Source organism: Eurytemora carolleeae, unplaced genomic scaffold (genome assembly GCF_000591075.1).
Source record: "Eurytemora carolleeae unplaced genomic scaffold, Eaff_2.0 scaffold348, whole genome shotgun sequence".
NCBI lineage: Eukaryota > Metazoa > Arthropoda > Copepoda > Calanoida > Temoridae > Eurytemora > Eurytemora carolleeae.
The window spans coordinates 141,245-157,277 of NW_019396241.1; the positions used below are offsets into that span (position 1 = coordinate 141,245).

Consider the following 16,033-nt stretch of genomic DNA (forward strand, 5'->3'; position numbering starts at 1 on the left):
CCCCCCCCCCCCCCATAAAAAGGTATTGAGCAAAGAAAGTTCAGTTTTAAACTCTATAATAACGCTGAGCCGGCGATTTAAAAATTTTAGAAAATACGACTCAGGTCTAAGCTGTCGTTTGGCCTTATTTACGGCTTGAGCTTTTAAACGCTCACCGCAGCATCTTATTTTCCACGGAGTTGAGTTTAAAAAACCGGTCTATTCGGGGGATTTTCATTGGAGAAATTGGCGCATTCCGGGGTTTTATGAGAACAAGACTTTACATCGAACCAAGGTCGGTTTTATTTTCATTGGGCCAAACTCCTAAGTTGATCTTAAGATCTTGCAGCTGTCAATCACGTGACACAAGCTGTGACCTGTCATCAGAGTTGAGTATAAAATTGGGTTTAAGGAATTACGACCCGAGCCAAAGCTTTAAAATCGCGGGCTCTGTTAAGACATATATTTTCAAGTTAATTTTTCATAATGTGATAATAATTTAAATTGAATAGATCCTGAGATCCAGTTTGTCTCATGAAGCAAACTAGAACAAACTCTAGATCAATCAAAAACTTAAATGAAACTTTCCTTCAAAAGATAGAATCATCTTTCCTCTCCTCCTTTAGAAAATAATCAAATTTAAAAAACTTCTGAGTTAACAATTTATTTAAAAGCTATACAAGAAGTATAGGGTGAATAGAAATACTAGGAGTGTAGAAGGAATAGGAATACTAGGAGTGTGGGAGGAATAAAATACTAGGAGTGTGGGAGGAATAGGAATACTAGGAGTGTGGGAGGAAAAGGAATAATAGGAGTGTGGGAGGAATAGGAATACTAGGAGTGTAGGAGAAATAGGAATACTAGAAGTGTGGGAGGAATAGGAATACTAGGAGTGTGGGAGGAATAGGAATACTAGGAGTGTGGGAGGAAAAGGAATGCTATGAGTATGGGTGAATACGAATACTAGGAGTGTAGAAGGAGTAGGAATACTGGGAGTATAGAAGGAATAGGAATACTAGGAGTGTAGAAGGAATAGGAATACTAGGAGTGTGGGAGGAATAGGAATACTAGGAGTGTAGGAGGAATAGGAATACTAGGAGTGTAAGAGGAATAGGAATACTAGGAGTGTAGGAGGAATAGGAATACTAGGAGTGTAGAAGGAATAGGAATACTAGGAGTGTAGGAGGAATAGGAATACTGGGAGTGTAGAAGGAATAGGAATACTAAGAATGTGGGAGGAATATCTTTAAAATCTGTTAAGAAGGAAGTTAAATCTCCGATCACAAACTGACGATGAGACAGAGTTGCCCGAAAAGAATTCAATGACGATTGAGGGACGAGGGTATTTTAAGTGTTTTGGTATTTTTTTATTAATAACGAAGGGACTCATTTGTCCTTTAAGTGACCTAAGAAAAAACGAGTTAACCAACCAATCAGCACCCCCATTAGATAATGAAATGCAGTCTCATGCTGGTTGAGTAATGAAGTCCAGGCAATTACCCCAGCCCGCCTAGTCCTGTGAGAGGTAAAGTCCAGTATGTAAGAATTAAGATCACAGCTGCAAAGAACCATAATCATGAAAATACAGACCACGGGGGATGATTGTTTTCTACCTGTTGTCTAGTTCAGGATTTGCGTATAGTATCCACTCTAGACACTTTAAACCGAATATAGTTTGTACTGTAATCCAAAAAACCTATCCATACTGGGAACCCTGTATGTTATGCACCATGATGTCGTCTTGAATTCATTCTTGACGTAATTTCAAGTCTTCCAAGTGTACTTTTAATTTAATTCGATGTCCTTTGTCAGATCAAGAATGTACGAGATATGCGAAATTATCTGTTAGAAAATTGATTTCCATAAATAGTGGTTACTCTCTGGTGTCTTGCGGATTGCTGCCTCAGGAAATTGTTAGAATTTAACACTTCTTCAGCTAGGAAACAACGATATCTTCCACATAACTGATGAAGGGTACCGTTGTGAATGCCCTTCTTGAAATGGAAGGTCATTTTAAATTGCAAGGAAAGTCCCTTTTTACAACGTCATATTCGTTTCATTGTTGTTACTATACATATCGCAAAATGTATACGCGCACTGAATTTCTTATGGATATACTTCTATATATATATATTTTGCTTGTCTGTCCGTCCGTTTGTATCCAATAAACGTCAAAAAGGGATGATAAACCGATCGCGCCCAAACTAGGGAAGGTTCATGGATGCTCAAAGTTACAACAAATATTCTCTAAAATATTTAGATTTTTGTAGAATAAAAAATCCACGAAAAAATATTATTAAATCCGCGATTTTTGTGTATTGTTGAATTAGGAGATGAGTGCCCTGAAAGCCTTTTTAGAATATTTATCTAACATGAGTTGAACCAAACTAACTAAATAAATAAATGAAGAATAATTCTGAATGTATTTAATTGAAATATTGAACAAATTGACTAAATATATATAGATAGATAGATAGTTGGAGAACACAGTACACAATATTATAAAAGGATGAAGCGCCGTCTACTCTCACCAAATCTGAGCCCGGCAGGACAAAATAAACATTGACAACTATCAATTTGTTGTTTAAAAATCGAAATTTTGGTCCCAACTAGGTGGCTCAGGAAAGATTTTAGATATTCCCTTAAATGCTTTTTAACATATGGGAGGCTTGCCTTAAAGTTAACAAGTTAACAGGTACATGAAAAACCAGATTTTAGATATAATTTTACTCTCAAAAATATTTGTAAAATGACAACCAAAGGGACCAATTCATTTAATTAAATTAATAAAATTTTTACTTTTTGTTTAAAATATTCATACATCGGTACAGGCGAGAAACCAAAACTTAAGAATATTGCGAGTTAAACGAGTGCTGAAAAGAAAACCTCAATCAACCAAAAAAAAAACTTTATCGTAGTTATCAGCTATTTAGTAATTTTCTTGCGCCCGAGTTTATTCTGAAGAAAAGATTGCTCGGCCTGGAGATTTCCGGTTCCAAGCGCTCGCGCCATCTTCGCGGCAGGGATTTCAAGCTTGGCGCTACTTTCACTTCGCTCACGCTTCTTCCCGCGATCATTAGACCTAGATACAAAATCATTGTTAGCTGGTGATGAGATTAATTTCAGCTAGACATGTATTTACAAGTTTTCTCATAGATCTTTATTCTTAGTTATTAAACGACAGCTTGGCATTCGATGGGCAACGCGGCATTCGATGAGCAACGTGGTCTACGAACCCAGGTTAAAGAATATCACCCAAAACACTTTTTGTTGTAATTAAAAACACATCTTTCGAATTGATTGATAAAGATTATAAATTTTTCCCAGATCTTAATATAGGTCAATCAACTTCTAGATAAAAACAACGAAAAAGATTTCGGATATTTAGCTTTCGTAGAAAAAAATAGGGAAAAATTAAAAACTTGTTTTTTTAAAGAACGAATCCAGGATTTGGGTCCAAACGGTATTTACAAGCTTAACGGGTTGTAAAAGAAATGGCTCACAATTTTTGAAAATTCACAAAACAAAACTCGACTTGGGAAAAAAGTTACAAAACTAGAATCTTAAGACTCCTTTGGTCTAATAGGGCTCGAATAGTCGATTCAAAATAGCGAACACATTCCTGAAAATTGCGATTATTTTGAAAAATTGATGTTTTAAAGACAAACAACGTGAGTTATATGACAAGACGTGTATGTCATTCTGCTTGTCCGTTACGATTTGTTTATTTCAAAACTTGGGGTATTATGTGTCTTGTGTATTTTCAATAAAGAATTACCGATGAGATTTCAGAATAAATAATGAATTTATAATCAATCCCTTTTCAAGAATTCTATAATTCTTGTCTCAAAAGATCGTTATTTTTCTTAGAATTTTAAGTTGTCATTTAAGTCTGATCCTTTGTGGATAACCTTTACAGTGCATTTAATAACTATCCGATTTGACATAATGCTGACCCAACAATTGGTAACTACTCCCCGCCAAGCTAAAATTACTGAACAATCCCTTTAAATAAAACAAAGTTTACTCACTCTACTGCCGGTGTTCCGCCGAGTTTTATCTTGAGTTTGATTGGATTCTCTCTAGTTGGTGAACCCGAGGGGGTGTGTCCTTTCAACACTAGTTTAGGGACCTTAGTTTGTCCTTCTTTGTCCTTTTCACGGTCCTTGTCCTTCTTATGCTTCTTATCCTTCCGCCTGTGTTCGTCCCTGCCCTCCTGATTATATATAAAGTTAGTATTATTCTCTAAGGGCGCATTGGAGCCCCCCCCCCCCACAAACCAGTTTTTTAATCCATCCATAACTCTCATTTTAACAAAATCACTTATGACTTTTTATGAATAGTAATGTAAAAAAAAATTATAATTTGAGCAACATAATAAATTCTACATTTCATAGAAGATCCATGAAATATGGATATTAGAAACTGCGTCACATGTTAAAAGTTATTGAAAAATATTTTAATATGTCATGATATCTTCAGAATTGAGGTTTATTGAAAGGACATTTTTTAGACGTCTCATTTCATCTATAAGAAAAATCTTGTACTCGCACATTTGAAACTTAATGGAACGGAACTTTTCTGGGAGAAAGAAAATGATTGACAAAAAAATTCTTGAGTAAAATTTAAATACAAAGTATATAAAAGATTAAGCTTTACCTTATCTCTATGTTTCTTCTCATCTCTCTCTTTTCCGTCATGTTTCTCTTTCTTTTCTTTCTTCTCTTTCTTTTCCTTTTTGTCTTTTTTCTCCTTCTTCTCCTTCTTGTGTTTATGATCTTTACTCTTCTTGTGTCGGTCCTCAGACTCTTGTTTAAGTTTGGTGTCAATAATCTGAACTGATTCTTCAGATCTCTTCTCCACAATTCCTTCAACTTTCAGTTCTCTTTTCTCCACCTTCTCTACAACCTTCTCCAGAACCTTCTCAACCTTCTCAGGTCTGTGGGAAGATGAAGATCTAGAAAAAATATTGTTTAAAATATCTATATCGGTAAATATATTTCTGAATGGCACAAGTCTGATGTAATTTTTATTATTCGTATCAATATATGTAAAGTTGTAATCTCTGTTTGCCTGTTTGTTTGTTTGTTCGATCATAACTTAGGAGCTCCTGGACCAATTTGCCTCAAATTTCAATAGGGATACTCGGGAGAACCACGGAAATGTTTTTGAGATTAAAAAATGAGTGGGTCGACTTTCATAGCGAATTTAATTTCACGGATAAATCGACCTAGTGCGGGTAAACGGCGGGATTAACTATCAGCAACCTGGAAAAATCCGGGTTCCAAAGCTAGTATTATATAAAATGGATTTCAACCAAATTCTTCATCATATACAAACACTAAGAATGTCAGATTGTGTGTGGTAAGATTTTGTAAACTGAAACTATCTAGCCTGGTTTAAAAGCGTGGTATACCTATGATGACTGTGACTGCTTGAGCTCCGTTTAGATTTATCTTCTGATTTACCGGACTCCGTCCTACCAGGCTTAACAGGACTAGACCTTTCAGGTTTAGGAGGACTCGGCTTCTCCGCCTCAACACGCGCAGGTTTCGGCGGACTAGGTCGCTCCGCCTCAAGACGGGGATATTTGGACGGGCTGGGTCGCTCCCCGTCATGTCTGCTGGGTTTGGGTGGACTGGGCTGACCGTTCTTATCTACAAGTATAGAGGCAGGAGTACTCGTCTTTTTCAGAGAATCTGTCAAGGTCTGGAACTCAGGAGCCATTGATTCAAGCTTCTGCACGTTCACCACAGCTTCTCCTTAATCATTATTTCTCCATCAATCTTTTTATGAAACTTTTGCAAATCTCAACAAGGTAAAATGTTTTAATTTCTATTTTTAATGGGACAATAAGCAACAATTTAACTACAGGGAAGTATGTCAGATTATCATCTGTACCCTTACAAGCATTTTAACTGTGATTTCTCAATATATGCGATTTAAGTATTTCTGCCGAAAAGGGAAATACAAAATCAGTATTAGACTATGGGCTTACGGCTAGAGTGGGAACGATCTCAATTTCTGTTTTTTAAATTTTTTTTATTTTGCGGCTATGGAAAAAGGGCTTTTTCTTGACTATTCTGAGAAAACACTTGATATCCCCAATCCCTATGTTGCTACCTGTGCTACTGCTACTGGTTGTTCTATTCCTTGCTGCAGAAAGGGCTGGAGACACGTGTTTAATTGGAGATTTAAGCTCTATTTTAGGCTCAGATTTAACCTAATAATTCACAAGATTAACATAAAAAAGGCAATAAGATATTTAATAAAATTTTAAATAAAAAATAAATGAACTCTTACCTTTTTCTCTGGGGAAGGGGAGGCGAACAGCCTTAAATGCTTTGATCTCGAGTCTTCGCTCTTAATCTTGGTTTCCTCCATCTGCTCCTCCTTCTCCTTCTTCTTCATTGGAGAGGAGGTCTTGGACACGAGGTTAGAGGAGGGGAAAGGGAGCTCAGGTTTACGCTGGGAGCTTGTATTGTAACGAGGATCTAGGAGACTTAATGTTGACGTATCTGGAAACAAGTCAGTGAAGTCACTCACTTCAGGGTCAAATAAAGACTTTGTGAGTTCCGACTCATGTTTCATGTCATTAAATCCTAGAATACTGTCAATAGCTTGGTCTCCGGAGCTAAGTCCTGAGATGTTGAAACTATGACTGGGTTTAATTACTCCGAAACCTCGAGAAACATCTATTAGATCTTGATCCAATCCTAGGGTTCGGTTCATCTCCTGGTTCCTTGTCAACTCCTGCTCCATCATCTGCGGGAACACGTTATGTGAGGGCTTAGAGTATGCAGGCGGGGGTGGATCTTGTTTACTAGGAGGAAGGGGAGGAACCATATCCGGGTAACGAGGAGGACAGGGTAGAATAGGAGGGCCGGGCAGTGAGGTCATGCTAGAGTCTGAGAAGGATGAGCGGGACGGTTTCTCCGGAGAAAGATCAAAAATAGATTTCTCTGTGCTTGGTTTAACTAAGGTACTCTTGGTTTGAGATTTGTGGCCCGGATAGGGGGGTGGAGCCATGCCCAGGGATCCTGGGAAAGATTGAGAGGAGGAGAAGGGTATATTCAACCCTGAATTAAATCCTGGCGGCATATTAGGCATCATATTGGTTCTCTGCATCAGTTCTCTCTGTGCCTGCTGCTCCCGGAGCTCGTTATCCCTGAGCTCCTTTCCGTCCCGCTGCTTCCCGTCCTTGAGTAGGTGTCTGGTATCCCCATGAACCTGATGATGTCTGGTGTCATTGTTGAAGGGTTGAGACTGGGTCCGGGGATGAGAACGGGTTGAGCTTGAGCTTGAACTTGAACTAGAACTAGATTGTTTGTTGTTAGGTTGAGGAGGAAAACCTGGAGGAACCTTGGTAGGTTGTGCGGATGATCCTAGAATAGTATCATATAATAAAGCTCATATTTATGTCAGCTATAGCCGGCCAAACGGCTAGACCCGAATTAGCTGATTTTATTTAAGGGAACCCGTTGCGAGGGGAAAAATAAGCAAAAAAAGGGAAAAAAATTCAAAATTCGATTCCATGGACAACGCCGAGCACTTGAGCTAGTATTATGGCAACATTTATCCACAATCGACTACAAAAGAATGGGCACTGTTAGTGTTGAGGACGGAGTAATTGAGACGCACAGATGAGAGTGTCAGTACTTTATCGAGTAAGCACAATGACGCACAAAAGTGTAACATACCTTGCAATTGGAACAAAGGGGGGGGGGGCCACAAAACGTATTACTCTCCGGAAAATTTAAACAGTGGTTAAACATAACTTAGAATTGTCGTAGGAGGCTGATTTTTTGCATGCAAACTCAGAATTATGTATATTACATGCATTTTTTGGTTTTGAAGGAATCTGAGCAAAAGTGCGCGCGCGCGCGCGNAAAGACATACCTTGCAATTTTAACAAATTTTCAACCAAAAAAGACATACCTTGCAATTTTAACAAATTTTCAACCAAAAAAGACATACCTTGCAATTTTAACAAATTTTCAACCAAAAAAGACATACCTTGCAATTTTAACAAATTTTCAACCAAAAAAGACATACCTTGCAATTTTAACAAATTTTCAACCAAAAAAGACATACCTTGCAATTTTAACAAATTTTCAACCAAAAAAGACATACCTTGCAATTTTAACAAATTTTCAACCAAAAAAGACATACCTTGCAATTTTAACAAATTTTCAACCGAAAAAGACATACCTTGCAATTTTGACAAATTTTCAACCAAAAAAGACATACCTTGCAATCTTAACAAATTTTCAACCAAAAAAGACATACCTTGCAATTTTGACAAATTTTCAACCAAAAAATTGACATACCTTGCAATTTAAACAAATTTTCAACCAAAAAATTGACATACCTTGCAATTTAAACAAATTTTTAACCAAAAAAAGACTTACCTCGCAATTTATACAAATTTTCAACCAAAAAAAGACATACCATGCAATTTTATACAAATTTTCAACCAAAAAAGACGTAAATTGTAATTTTATACAAATTTTCAACCAAAAAAAAGACATACCTCGCAATTTCAACAAATTTTCAAGCGAAAAACTGAAACGAGGACTGAAACCCCAATGCATTTTTTAATGATAACATCTTTAATCAGATCCTCAATTTACATAGTTGTATGTGCAATTCTCAATACTCATAAACGTATCCTCTCACCAAGAATGACTATGGTACTTTTGTTTTCTGTGTTAAATTGTGGGTTCTGCATAAATGTGACTTGCGCATTTCTCCATGCAGTTTCCAACGGATGTAAAATTGTGAGAACACGATTATTCTTAAACTTTCCATTAGATAAATGTTTAAAGGATACCGTTGTCCTTTTTAGATGAAGGGTCAACTAAAGTTACAACGGTAGTTCCTTTAACTAAAAGTATATGTGCTACCTGACTGCCTTGATCTATCCTGTGGTCTCTGCTGCTGCTGCTGCTGTTGTTGTTGCTGTTGCTGCTGTTGTTGTTGTTGTTGTTGCTGCTGTGGATGTCCTGAAGGTAATCTGTTGGACGGTTGATGAAGGCTAGGATGATGTTGTTGTTGTTGATGTGGTAAACTAGAATGTTGTTGTGGTATGCTAGAATGCTGTTGAATGCTAGGATGCATGCCGGGATGAAGCATGCTGTTGGAATGTCCACTTGTTTGCTTTATTTCTCCTTTTCTATGCTGAGGTGGTTGCTGTTGAACAGGTTTAAGCGCAGTCTAAATTGGAAAAATAATAATTATCATTTAAGTTATTTTATTTTTACATTTTCATAAATTCTTATCTAAAACTGGGTTAACAATATGTAAAGTTAGGTTAGGTATGGTCATTGAAATCTTAAGTACAGAACAGAATAACCAGAATGCAGGGGGGCATGTTAGTTTAGAGACTCAAATTTTGGAGCGGCTTTTCGAATAATTACCCCCCCCCCCCCAAAAAAAAAGCCACGAATTAAAAACAAGTGTTACGCTGCCCGCGGCAGAGCCTCCCCCCCCGTTGCTGAGAATTTTTTTTGGATTATAATTAAATAAAGAGGTGTTTTGGTGCCCTGAGATTTTTTTTAATCTGATTTTTTCAGTCATGAATGATTACAGTTTCATGTGTGAATCAAAACTCGGAGATACAAAATAAAATGACCTGGTCGAAATCTGTCCTGTATTGGTTGGACTGAGTGTTCTCACGTGCTCTTCTCTCCTCCTCCTCTCTTGTCTGAAATTCAAGTTTAAGGTTGAGACAGTGATACATATTTTTATTATTTTCAAATATGAGGGAGCGGGGGATCAGAAGTTGACTACAACCGACAAGTTTTTAAGTTCCTCTCAGGCCGAATTGAAAGAATTTGAGCCGCGGCTTAAATCTGCCAAAACCCGGTTTAAATTAAGCGCCGGTTTTAATCTTGAAACATTTGATACAATTTTAAGTAGAAACAACCAATATTTAAGACGCGGCTTAAATTTAAACCGCCGCTCAAATTCTTTAAGTTCGGCCACTGGATACTTAATACAAAAAAACTTTTAAAAACTTGCACGGCGAAAACTGGAGAAAAAAATCTACAAAATACATAACTAATAAGGTAAGATTAACAATAAGAATAGAAAGTAAATAATTAACAATAAGAAGAAAGTAAAACTAATATGGCGGAGAATTTAGAGCCTGAGAAAAAATAGAAAAATAACCTCGTTGTGACTTTGGAGAATCTTCTTCTTGAGTTTGGACGGACATTTCTCAAATATAGCGAGGAACTCAGCGGTCAGCTTCTTTAGCTGTTCTTGGGTCACGTCAGGGTCAACATACGAGAACCAAGTTTTACCCTGAACATTTAACAGTCAAAACTTTTGATTGTAATCACAAAAAAATTTGAATAGGTTACAAATTCACTGACAATTCGCCGAAAAACTTATCAGGGCCTGGAACTCTTTGTATAGTGGATACCGAGATCAATGTTTGATCTGGAACTTTTGGTATTCTGCAGATTAATTTATCTTCATCACATACCCCGCATGGTAAGACTACCCTGTCAGGGGGGTTGAAGGGACCTTTGATCAGGGGATGAAAATAAAGATCTTTAAATTAAAAGTGTCCAAAGTAGATATCAAGATCAAGCGATCGGGATTATGAGTATTCAACACAAAAGTTTAAAACTAAAGACCGTCAAAATTATCAATTTTTTTTTAAAGAAAACGAATCAATTTTAAAGAACAAAGTTGAAAAGGAAAAAAATATCTGCATAAACTTTGCAATTTATGATTTCAATGGGTCTTATGAAAAATAGGAAACAAAACTTTTTTTTATTAAAAATGGACGTAGGTATAATTTACCTCTCCTGATACTGGTATCTGATATTTAGACCAGATACATGCGAGATGGATACACACACAGGCAACTATGGTTGGAGGGTAGCGCAGACACATCGTCGTCAGGTGTAAGGAGTTCGTTGCCATGAAGTACGAAGTTTGGGCAAGCTCCTTCGACGCTAAAAACATGGAAGGTTAAATATCTTTTCTAATATTTTTACAATGTCGCAAATCAAGAAGAAAAATTGTATCTAACAATTTTTATGATCTTAGTAAACAAATGTGAAATGAGAATAGGACAATCACATAACAAATCTTGGGAAAGATTTATAAATTATGTTTGGTCAGCAGTTAAAAAAAAATTAACCGAAAATATATCTAACTCCTGTAAATAAGAAGAATAAAACGCCAATGCTATTTTTTAAGATAGTTAATTAAGTTATAAAGGCAGTAATTATATTTTACCTTCTTCCAAAGAAAGTGGAAAGTAAAAAATTGAAAACAGCTGATCAAAAGTCAACAAGGTGTATTGTCAGAAGGAGTCAACCTCTTACAAAGATAACAAAAATTCCAACTTTTTTCTTCAAAAAAGAAGGAATTTTTATAAAATTTTTGTAAAAGGATGGTTTCGGTAGGGAATGAAACCCTCCCAAGGAATTGACTCTATCCCTTCAAATAGAATCAACTCGATCAATTCCAATTCGAATCGAACCCTTACAATGGATATAAATGACCCATTCAAGGGGTCGAGTAGAAATATTCCTTAGGATCGACTTGACCTTTTGAAAAGATCGACTCAAACCGTTCCTAGGGACTCGAACCCATTGTAGGGACTCGAACCCTTCCTAGGGACTCGAACCCATTCTAGGGACTCGAACCCTCACCTTTGACTAACTGACAGCAACGCACAACATGAGTGTGCGGATGATCAATGGCTACATCAAAACCAAGGGTTTGAAGCAGAATATTCTCATTGCTAACCAGTTCCTGCGCCTGAACACAAAACATGAAAATAAAATCCGTTTTTGTTTTGTTCCACGAGTTAGATGAATAAAACCCATGCTAGGCTTAGAAATCCCCTCCCCGTCCAAAAACTTCCCCCATGCAGAGATATCATGAATGAGTCCACGTTGAATACGTATGGGGGGGGGGGGGAATAGTGTAGACTGTAAGGGGGGGGGGTTAAAATAAAGTTTTACTTTTAACATATGCGATTCATCATGTAACTATGCACAAAACAGTACAATTCAAGATATGCACCATCAACACAAAACTGAGTTGGTAAAAATTCTTAAATGCTTTTTCAGGATTAAATGAATGTGCTTAATAGAAAATATATTTTTTATTCTTAATTTTTTGATTTTGTTTTTACATACCATGATCTGAGATACTTTTCCTTTTTTCATTTGAAAACGCACATTTATTATATTTTTATTTTCTTGTGATTTTTTAACATTTATAAATTTTTATTAATATGGTTTTTAAGACGTTAGAACTAAAGAGGGTCGACGCCGATTAAAATATATTTTCATACAAAGATGGAACTAAAACCTATTTAACCGATTTTAAATATATTTTCAAGGTTTGTTATTTGCGATTTTCAGACTGGAACATTGTTAATTGAAAAATCTAAAGGGTTCATAAAAAGCTGAAGGGGGGGGGTACATAAAAAGCTGACCTGTTCTAAGTAATGTTCTGATTTTGAGTCCAAGGATGTATGATCTCGGAATATACAAATATGGGAAACTTTTATCACATGTTCAAGTTTACGAGGCTGCTCTTCAACCTGAAATTATAATATCATTTAATAAAATAAAAAAAAGGTTTAATAAAATGTAATTATTTGATTTAGATAAATAATGAGTTAAATATTTAGCTGGAAGCCATGAATAATGATTTAGTAAATTCAATTAATATTTGAGTATCCAATCTACATATATATATATTAAATAAATAAAATGTAATTATTTAATTAAATTCAATAAGATTTAAAAGAAGTTTTGATTTAATGAAGACAAAATTACTAATCTATATACAAAATTATATAGTTGATTTGTATGTTTGTTGTGTCCAATAATCGTAAAACGGCGGAACCAATCAGGCTCAAATCTTTGTAGTAACTTGCAAGAACCCAAGAATGATTAATGGCCCGTCAGAATGTATTTTTTTGCTTTAAAATACTCTTTTTAGGAATCGTCCAATTAAACAGAAAAATCTGCGGAATTTTTCAAAGCTTGCAGTAAAATTAGCAAAATGATAAAACATTTGCATTGTGGGGGTTATCTCAGTAAGCTTTCAAAATCAATTTTAAAGGTACAAACTTCCAACAAATCTTAAAAGCCGTAAAAGCCCATTCCATCAAAAATCGAGAGGGCATTCAAACACTTTGGCAAATATGGCCGGGGGAGGGGGGGGCGTATCCAGCAACTTAACTTGGGAATTAAGATTTGTTCCATGACCTGCCAGGATTAAGAGTATGTGCGGTGGATTATAAAGGAGTATTTAATCCTTCCCCCCCCCCCCCTGGTGGATCTTGAGGCCATAGGGGAGGGGATGAAAGAAAAGGGAGGGGAGGGGGTGAAAGAAAAGGGGTGGGATGATTTAAAACCGGTTTTCTATTCTAAACATTAGGCTATGTTATGAAAAAGAGATTTAGAATTAGAGAAAAGAACATATTTGTTTACCTTTGCAGCTAGGAAAAGAGATGCCCCGGCAATAGAGTTTCTATGAAATCTTGAGAATGAATGGAACATATAAAACCTTTGCATGTAAACAATAGCAGTATTGATGCATAGCTGAGTCCTGAAAAAAAATCAAAATTAATGGTAAGATATTTTGTCAAAAATAACTTGTGAACAAATTTTGAACCAAATAAAGATTTGGAATTTTTTTTAAAAATAATGTAACGTACGTTAAACACAGAAACAGGAACAAAACATTTATCGAGAGCCTTCATGTCCCAAATGGATCATACATTAATTACTTTAGATCAGTGTTTAGGGAGAGAAAGCAGGAATTCAACCTGCTTGCCTTTTTTTTTACCTAATTTTGTCGAAACAGAAACCATTTAGTCCCACAATTTCATGACATATAGGGTTAAAATGTATACAAATTTGAACAGTCTAGAATGCTCCACATAATAATGAAATACAAAAACAAATTAAAGAAAATTAAGCAGAAAACTGACATTTTGTTAGCTAGTTATACGGTTATCAGGCTCATTTCGTATTTATTCGATAATTAAATCCATATTTTAGCCAAATTGTGAGTAAAACAAGAATACATTTCATCACATAACGTTTACTAAGCATATTAATACTTCATATTATTTGAGCTAAGTAACGTTCGCCATGAAACTTGTTAAAATTTTCAACATTCGTGAGACTAAATTGAAGAAAAACAGAGTAAAGGAGATTTGAAAGTAGGTCGACATCTAGATGATGAAATAACGCAATTTTAAAGGTTAAAAGATGATTAAAATAATTTAAAGAAAATACGGGGGGATTAAGAAAGAGCATAATAACAAATTTATTAGCTAGTAAAACATGAAAAACTATGCGCAAAGTAAAAGACATCTAAAAAGTTTAGAAAGCGTGCCATGCTGAAATTCTTGAAGGTCAAAACTTACACTTGAAGCCGTTGTCCCATATCCTGGATAAAGTTGGCGGCCTGTTGTCTGTAGCTTTCCTCCTTGTCCGCGGAGATATTGTGCCTCCGGGACGGAGAATTCATGATTTTCTCCTCCGAAAAATACCATCGCTTCGATCCCGAAGCAGCCATCACTTCACTACCCTCTGAGTCTGAAAGCAGTCTAGGCCAGTTTCAAACACTTTCAATGAATTGAGAAAATCCCGATTTATCATTGGTTGCAACAGAATTAAAAGCGCTCTGATTGGCAAGTTCAAAATAGATAACGATCCGTGATTGGTTCAGTGGATTTCTCTTTTCTACCTGCATCGTACTTTGAAAAGTGACTACAAAGACGACATTTATAATGACCTCTATTTTTTATTAACCTTCGCTTCTCTTTCAAATAATGAACTGCATACATTCTCATATGATTTATACATAAGTACAAAATTATGAATACAAGAAGATACGACAAAACATTTTACATATATCAAACCAGCATATCATATTCCGTATGGACAAGTAAAAAGCACAGTTTTCTGCCAAAAATTAGTTGAGAACACATTTTTCCTGGAAATTTGCATTTATTTAGTTTATGTTTAAGATAAAATAGTTTGAATAAATCATGTCTCTTACTCGTCCTTTAAAACACTTAGTTGCTTCAAAAAACATATTTTTTATGATATGACGCATGACTTTCTGGAAAAACTGACGCAGTTTGCACCAGACGCATCTGGCGGTCTTGTACGCTTTTTCCGCTCTTTCATAGATTTTCTTCCGTGTTTCACAGGATAAGACGTCATTGCATAGCTCTTCAGGTTCGCTTTGATCGCATCAGGAAGTGGAAGTTTGTCAATGCCGTATCCGTTAGTCCGGCCGACGATTGCGTGGCAGCAGAGCTCTTGAAGTGTTAGGACGCGGTTTGACCGCCACAGCCGTTCCATTCCGTTCCGTTTGAGAGCCATCCTGCACAGCTCCTGAACAGTACAAAAATTATTGTTTAAAATACAAAAATAGGAAATATTAAATTCAAATGCTATGAAATGTTTCAATTTAATTTAAATCTTAAAGTGACCCTTTTCTGCTGAAAAGCGTAGCATTACGGGGACGACATGGAGCAATAAAACATCCCTGAGAAGTTCAATATCCGAAATTTTTTTTTTTTTAAATGCACATTTTAAGCTTTTTGTGAAACTTCTTTATTTCATAGTCTGTAGATAAAAGTTTGTCATTTGAAAATCTAAAAAAATACACAAATCTAACAATATACAAACTCAGAGATTAGCAATGAGGTTAATTGTATAAAATGACAGCTGATGCGCTTTGTTTAAACGATAAACAAAAGCTCTCTTTGATATTAAAAAAGGATGAAAATAACTAAGAGTAACCTGAAAGCTCTTTGTGATATTAAACAAGGATGTTAATAACTAAGAGTAACCTGAAAGCTCTCTGTGATATTAAAAAAGGATATAAATAACTAAGAGTAACCTGAAAGCTCTCTGTGATATTAAACAAGAATGAAAATTTCTAAGATTAACCTGAAAGCTCTCTGTGATATTAAACAAGGATGAAAATAACTAAGAGTAACCTGAAAGCTCTCTGTGATATTAAACAAGGATGAAAATAACTAAGA

At 35.8% G+C, this 16,033-nt stretch overlaps 2 protein-coding genes across 2 annotated transcripts in view; both read right to left on the reverse strand.

The window, feature by feature from the left end:
• Positions 1-2,388: 2,388 nt before the first annotated feature.
• The window catches only part of LOC111699115 (serine/arginine repetitive matrix protein 1), a gene marked incomplete in the record, with an annotated part of 15,485 nt that continues 1,840 nt past the window's right edge, over positions 2,389-16,033 (reverse strand). Inside the window, 15 exon segments of the mRNA XM_023469687.1 lie at positions 2,389-3,061; positions 4,011-4,195; positions 4,639-4,936; positions 5,396-5,741; positions 6,103-6,202; positions 6,283-7,364; positions 8,886-9,195; positions 9,614-9,685; positions 10,153-10,287; positions 10,795-10,949; positions 11,655-11,763; positions 12,449-12,556; positions 13,455-13,572; positions 14,399-15,377; positions 15,839-15,862. Coding sequence (XP_023325455.1) covers positions 2,905-3,061; positions 4,011-4,195; positions 4,639-4,936; positions 5,396-5,741; positions 6,103-6,202; positions 6,283-7,364; positions 8,886-9,195; positions 9,614-9,685; positions 10,153-10,287; positions 10,795-10,949; positions 11,655-11,763; positions 12,449-12,556; positions 13,455-13,572; positions 14,399-14,550 — 3,327 coding nt within the window.
• LOC111699127 (uncharacterized) overlaps positions 15,078-16,033 on the reverse strand; it is a 6,784-nt gene continuing 5,828 nt past the window's right edge. The window contains exon 5 of the mRNA XM_023469706.1: positions 15,078-15,377. Coding sequence (XP_023325474.1) covers positions 15,078-15,377 — 300 coding nt within the window. The remainder of the gene's footprint in view (positions 15,378-16,033) is intronic.